Raw genomic sequence first — 6,927 nt, forward strand, 5'->3', positions numbered from 1 at the left:
ATCCTGGAATACATTAACAACATCCTGATGGAGCAGAGAATCAGCTGCAGTGGACGACTCACCTCACTGAGCTGCAGGACTGAAGGATACAGGAGATTCTTCATCCCCACTGCCATCAGGCTCTACAACACCTTAGCCAATGGCACATGAATAAAAACATGAAGTGGACTGTTACTACTTATTACTTCCACTACAAGACTACCTGAATTTTCCTTTGGGGCTGAATAATGTTTATCTCATGTCTCCAAGGATATATAATATATCACAATACAATCTACATTTGGGATCAGTACAACAAAATCCTTGTTATCTAATATGTTTTCAAAAGTTTAATTCCAAGAATAAATGACCGTTCTATGTTTTTCTAAGTCAACAAGCCCATTGATGGAACTCCACAGAACAAAGAAATAAAGCATATCAGGGCTTTGACTTTTTAGAAGCAGAAGTGCCCAACCTTGGTCCTTGAGTACCAATGCCCTGCTTGTTTTCCAACTATTCTGGCTCTTCCACATTGTGATAGGCTAAAATACAACTGATCCAGTTAATTAGAAGGAGGCAGGACAGTTTAAAACAAGCAGGGCAGTGGCTATTGATGATTCGGGTTGGCTACCTCTGCTTTTAAGATTATCAAAAAGGTTTCTGGTTCGACAACATCACATCTGACTGCTTGCTAAGTAGATTCTGAAGTTGTGTTACATATATCTCAAATGCCAAGCACCCTCTGAAATATACATTTAGGTTTAGACAAGATTCAGTATACTGCTGGTGCAATACACTGGCACAGTTAAATATATCGCAAAGAAACGTCTACTGTGTTCATTCAGAACAGTTTATAAACTCAGTGCTGAGCTGGAGGTGAAATCCCTCCACATGCTCTTTAAGTTTCTCTCGCACATCTTCTCTTCTTTCAACTAATTTCCTGTTGGCAACAGAATGCTGGTCACCTTGTTCGTCATCACAAGCTGTTGCCACTCTGGCCAAACTTCCATTGCTTTTTGTCAGGTGTTCCAGATCTTCTATAAAATCAAGTTCTGACATCCATATGGTTTTTGCTTTGTCAACATTCTCCTCATTGAGAAGACATTGTAATCCATCTTCAGCAGAAACAGGCACCAGAATGGCTTGCCCCTCTGCACTATCCTGTATCCAAAACAGCTGCTGCTGCTGTACATCCAGGTGTTGCTCCTGTCCCGCTGCTTCTAGTTCCTTGTCACACATATCAGAGAGCAGCCGCTTCTTCTGAGAACCTAAAAAGTGCAAATTTTGCTCATGAGTATTAGGCAGACACCCTCCAACAGAAATCACATGTTGAAGACCTGAGGTCTGGAGAAGAACTTGGGAATGTGTTATATCAAACTTACTAGTTTCGACATCTTTCCGCAATGGGCTTTCCAGCCTGACTGTCGGTATGGCTTCAGTATTTTCAGCTGTACCACAAGTACTGGTTTCAACAATTCTCTGAATCTTCGGTGAGTCCTCATTCTCTGTGAGCTGGACATCTTTCCTGTTCTTTGAAAGTCTGTGTGCTACATGAGAACCCCTTTGTACCTGCCCTCTACCACAGTTAAAGCAGTATCCCCTCTCTTCTTCAGAGCTATTGGTGTCTGGAAGAAAATGACACCCAAACTCCATTACACACCTGTCCTCAAAGAACACTGGCTGCTCTGATTTAGTATTAGTCTCATTTTCTGCCTGGTTAGAACCTTGTTTGACCTGTCCCCTGTCTTTATAACCCTCTTGAGACACAAGCAGCATGTGTTTCAGACGTTTATCTTGGAGCCTCAGCACAGTACTGCGCAACCGACTCTCCCTCCGCCTGGCTGCATGCAGCTCTCTTAAGGCCTTCTCCAAGCAGTCAATAACCTGGTCATAACGTCTCCTCCACAGCAGGGGGCAGAGCTGAGCGTAGCTGTGCTCCTTTGACAGGTAGAAGCCTGGAGGAGGGGGCAGGCGCCTCATGAAGTGTGACGGGGAGAGGTTATGTGACTCTGATGGTGGTGAAGTAGCATGTTTTTGCTCAGAGAGGTGCTCCACCCCTGATAGACCTTGTGAAGTTGCAGATATTTTTTCATGAGTCTCCTCAGCTGCTGCCATTGTCCTCTGAACTGTGGGTTCTTCTGAGGGTGGACTCTGGTCTGTTTCTTGCTGAATGCACTCCTGGTCCAGTGTGCAGGAACTCTTCATTCTGAAAAACAATACAGTGGCAAAAGTAGTCTGTTCCATGTTCTGCTCTTTTCTTCACATGGCACAACACAAAAATAAAGGTGTTAAATGAATGGACAAACATGCATATTCTAATGTACTGTTATTAGCACTACAGTTGATAAGTCTTTAAGACTGTCAGGTAACAGAACTGTAACAGCTCTGAAAGGAAAACCAACAGTCTACTAACAGCAACTTGAAGAATTATTAGTGTGAACATGTTTTTTTTAAGCCAGATGTTCCATGCATGATGCTGTTCTTTAGAAATTTCCTGTGCGCTCTGCTAGCAGTGTAGCTGTAGTGATTGCAATGTCAGTTTTTCACTTACCACTATGATGGTAAATTGTCCATACATACATGACCATTTATTCCTAGTGGAATTGAATGTGTGAAGAGGCAACGTACACTAGTTTTGTGCATCACAGGGCTGACAGACAACCACTCACACTCATATTCACACCTACAGGCAATTTAGAGTCACCAATCCACCTAAACTGTATGCGTTTGAAAAGTGAGAAGGACCTGGAATAACTGAACAAAACCATTCAGAAAAAAAAACATGCAGACATTGGGAGATTGTGTTTTGAAACAGCACACAACTGATGCTACTGAACCATGATTGTGGGAGGAACTTCCAGACTCTCCACATGAGCACTGATAATATCTGTGTATCAATTGTTTACCTGAAAGAAATATCCTGTTTCTGCTGTGTTCCTGCACTTTTGCATTTGGTTGTTGAAGAAGAATTAAATACTGTAGGAAATGCATCTTCCTTTAGTCTTCTGATCCCACTGTGAGTAAAAGGAAAGCACATTTTAGGCTGCTGTCTAAATACAGATTCAAGTCAGATTCAAGGTCTGGTCAGTAACAGAAGATTGAGTTAAACCACTGACATATGTAACCTCTTACAGTCCTCACTCTCTCTACAGACCTGTATCCAGTCAGCTCAAAGCTCTCAGGGGTAAAGTGTTTGGAACAAAAATAGACAAAGTCAGTCTGAGGATCCCAGGAGTCTGCACGATGGGAGTTGGTGATCCAAAGGCTCCTTCGAGTTTCTCCTTTTGGTAATCTGGCCAGCAAAATGATTCATTGTTATTGATATATGATAGCGTCAACATTTGATTATTAATCGTCTTCCAATTTAACTTTTTAAACATAATAAAAATTACAGAGTTTTTAACTTTTATTTTGCTGGTTGCTGAAGAAATAGTTCTAAGCCTGAGCTGTTTCCAACACTTCAGTGCCTTTCCTGTATATCTATACATTAAATAGTCATGTCACACATGCCATATTAATTCAGTTCTATTCAAACTGATTTTGTATAGCACTGTTTCATGAAAATATAGTTCAAATTCAATAATTGCATGATGGGAAAATAATAAAACAAAGATACAAATCATTACTACATTCAGCCCAGAAGTTAAGTAGCTGGACATTTGCACATTTCTTCCCTCAGGCTCTGTGCTTTAACTGGAAATAAAACTGTAGATACTATATTAAAGTGCCAGTGCCATAAAACTCAGCTTTGGTACAGAAAAAGCTATGCAGGGGTGGAAAGGTGCTTAAGAAGATCTCATATTAACACCACTGTTGTCTCTGGATCTTTAAGAAGCAGATGCTGCTGAGTTACAGGACGCATTTGGTGAGGCTAGAGGGAACATTGGCTTAACCTGCACTGGATAGTATAAGGATCCAGGCTTTGGAGAACAGAACTCCACAGTTGTCCCATGACCAATATAGTGCCCATCTGGATGGTCACATTATTATAAATGTAAACCACTGAGATAGGAAAACAGAAAAAGGAGCTGTCTGAAAGTACACACAGACCAATCACTGGAGTTCATGCCCATAATAACACAGCTGTGAAGATGTTGTGGCTATCAACTGACTAATTTTTAGCTTATTACTTTACCATTTTAGTACATCTGCATCACCAGTCCACTTTTATTACAAAGACAACATTTAAGCAGCCAGTGGATGAAGTAGCAACAGAACAACAAAAATCTATGTCATTAAAATGTAAATGCATATGATGCTGATGATCTACAAATATGTAAAATAGTAAAAAACTCACTTGTGAAAGGTGATACCAGCATTGCGAGTGTCACGGTTGTCCCGAGATTTGCAGCCCCCTGCTGAGCAATGTCTTGGCATCTGAAAACGAAAAGGAGTATGAATCACCAGAATAGTATATAGTTAACACTGTAGAATGTTCAAATCAGTTCAACAAACCATTAAATACCATTCTCATATTTTAATAGTTTCATAAACCAGAAATTGTAGTTATTCATTTAAATAACATTAATGGAATATTATGATAGGAATACCTTTACCATTTAAATTTTGTTTTAATTACCGTACAAACAGATTTATAACACCAATGGAACAGTAATGCAGTGAAGGTTACATTATTTTAAATACTTGTAATGGCAGAGGTTCACTTCTCTTAAAGATAGAGCAAAAACCACAGTCCCAAGAATCTGCACAATGGGAGTAGGTGATCCAAAGGTTCCTCCAAGTTTCTCCTTTTGGTAATCTGGGCAGCAAAAATATTAATTATTATTGATATACGATTGAAGCATGAACATTTGATTTTTAACCATCTTTCAATTTAACTTTTTAAACATCATGAAAGTTTTAAATTTTTATCTTGCTGCTTGCTGAAGAAATAGTTCTAAGCCTGATTCAACTTTTTCCAACACTTCAGTGTCTTTCATGTATACCTATACATTAAAACAATCACATGCACCATATTAATTGAGTTCTATTCATTAAAATATAATAGGATTTATTATACACTGGACAGTCATTACTATAAGCATCACAAACACAATGCATGGAATGATAATGTACAAATATGCATGTGGGCGAGTGCCATGTCTGTATGGCTGTGGGTAGGTTAGTGGCTGTGAGTATATTATGTCAGTTAGTTTATTGTCCCCAGAGGGGAAATTCATTTTCACAGATTCTGTACACGAGGAAAACAATATTACACATACATACATTGATACACATAAAGAGGAGAAGCTTTGAAGGTAAGCAAAGTAGATTTTGAGTGAGTGAAATACAAAAGGGCTGCTGCAGGACAATAAAAAGATGGGAATGGCCAAGGCCAGAATATCCCACTTTGGAGAAGCTGAAACAAGCATTATATTTTATGAATACATTATGTATTCATAATGTAAATAGCTATAAAGTAATTCTATGTTTTTGACTAACTGCTTAATATCCTAAATGTTCCACCTCCACTTGGATTATATCTGGCCCACTTAATAACTTTTCTGATGTGTCTATTGAAGCCGCATGCCTCTGCTATGAAAGAGACTGGCCTCCTTCCAGCAAACCTAACATTTCCACTTCTCAAATTTAAAATGATGTGATCATCAGAAGTGACCTTTTTTTAAAGAATTTCCTTCAGGGTTAATAAAGTTCTATCTTATCACATTGAGGTTTCACAACTAATAACTTGATTGGATGAAAAAATTTTTGATAATGAATAATATCAATACATTTTTCACAAAACCCCAGATATTTTTGGTAGTTTCAGCTTCCCGTATGTGAAGATTTGCTGCTTTTCCTTCTCAGGCATGACAGTTGACGACGTAGACCTTAACGTTACTACACAATTAAGGTCATAGTTGAACGGCCTTTGAAACCATGGTGTGGCATATTGTAGTGACACTCCTTGGAGTGACAACAAGGAAAATGACTGTTTACATTTTCCGTTGTGGGCAGTGGTTTAGCTAAAACAAGTTGAAAGTAACTATATGTACTTTATAGAAAACATAATGAAGCACTAAATGTGTTTAATAACATGCAGTGTCTGTCACATTGTTGTTCTGCTGCTGCCTAACTTTGTCACGCCACTTGGTTCATCTGAAACGCTAGCCACACGCTAGTAACAAGCTATCCGGTCATAAGCATCATACACATGAATCAATTTTAAAGTTACACTTTTCGGTTGCTACTGAAGTAAACGATACTTCGTAAATACTGAAAGTATTAACGTTACCCCTGGACTGCAGATTTCGACCTCACGAAAATGGCTGATATATATTGTCTTCACCCACCTTCTTCCTCCTTTTGCTCCTGCTGCTTCTTCTTCGTCTTGAAACGGTTGACATGTCCATTAGTGCCACCTACTGTATTGTGGTCACCATCTCGTAAGTCAAAATCACCTTTTTTAGGGCCCGAGCACCGGAGGTGTGAGGAGCTATTGTTTTTGTAATAATAATAATAATAATAATAATAATAATAAGCTGGTTGGTGGGGCCATCATTATTATTATTATTACGGTTTGACATACAAATTAATACATACAATAATCACCAAATAAACAGGAAATGTGTCATTAATTCACCATGCATTGTTTGAAAAGCATCAGACTTCATTGGTTATTGAGAACAATGACTATGATGATATACACATGTTCAACATAACAGACTGACATAGCGCCACCTGGTAACAGAAATGGCTATTTAACCTGTTGTGACTATTCATATGATATGATGGTCTTGTGGTTGATGTTTCAGCTACACACACTAGCCTTGGTAGGTCCATGGAACTGCCAAGGATGAACATTTTTTTGTATACACATTACTATAGCCATGCCCAACAGGAATTTTTTGGGATTTTGTGTGTTTTCATTTACAACGGAATCTGACATACTTCTCTTACGTTATTCATCAGATTTGGTATACATAATGTCAATATGTTACAAATGTC

The 6,927-nt window shown here is 38.7% G+C and overlaps 1 protein-coding gene across 2 annotated transcripts; it reads right to left on the reverse strand.

Annotated features, from left to right (window-relative positions):
* Positions 1-311: 311 nt before the first annotated feature.
* thap7 (THAP domain containing 7) lies at positions 312-6,419 on the reverse strand. 2 transcript variants are annotated; one of them, XM_026300836.1, is made up of 7 exons: positions 6,273-6,419; positions 4,624-4,738; positions 4,277-4,356; positions 3,134-3,271; positions 2,886-2,993; positions 1,362-2,185; positions 312-1,247 (listed from the first exon to the last, which is right to left on the reverse strand). In XM_026300836.1, the coding sequence occupies exons 3-7, from the start codon at positions 4,354-4,356 to the stop codon at positions 817-819; spliced, it is 1,581 nt and encodes a 526-aa protein (XP_026156621.1). In that variant the 5' UTR covers positions 4,624-4,738; positions 6,273-6,419; the 3' UTR covers positions 312-816. The 2 variants fall into 2 exon arrangements, with proteins under 2 accessions (XP_026156621.1, XP_026156620.1); XM_026300835.1 differs by having other exon boundaries at positions 6,215-6,344.
* Between the last annotated feature and the right edge of the window lie 508 nt (positions 6,420-6,927).

Source organism: Mastacembelus armatus, chromosome 11 (assembly GCF_900324485.2).
Source record: "Mastacembelus armatus chromosome 11, fMasArm1.2, whole genome shotgun sequence".
NCBI classification, from domain to species: domain Eukaryota; kingdom Metazoa; phylum Chordata; class Actinopteri; order Synbranchiformes; family Mastacembelidae; genus Mastacembelus; species Mastacembelus armatus.

Bases quoted from the DNA above. Each gene is read 5' to 3' on its own strand.
- thap7 (XM_026300836.1), bottom strand. From the start codon at position 4,356: ATGCCAAGACATTGCTCAGCAGGGGGCTGCAAATCTCGGGACAACCGT. The intron at 3,272-4,276 runs GTGAGTTTTTTA...TTTGCTGGCCAG, and splicing joins GCTGGTATCACCTTTCACAA to ATTACCAAAAGGAGAAACTC. The intron at 2,994-3,133 runs GTCTGTAGAGAG...TTTTACTCACAG, and splicing joins TTTGAGCTGACTGGATACAG to TGGGATCAGAAGACTAAAGG.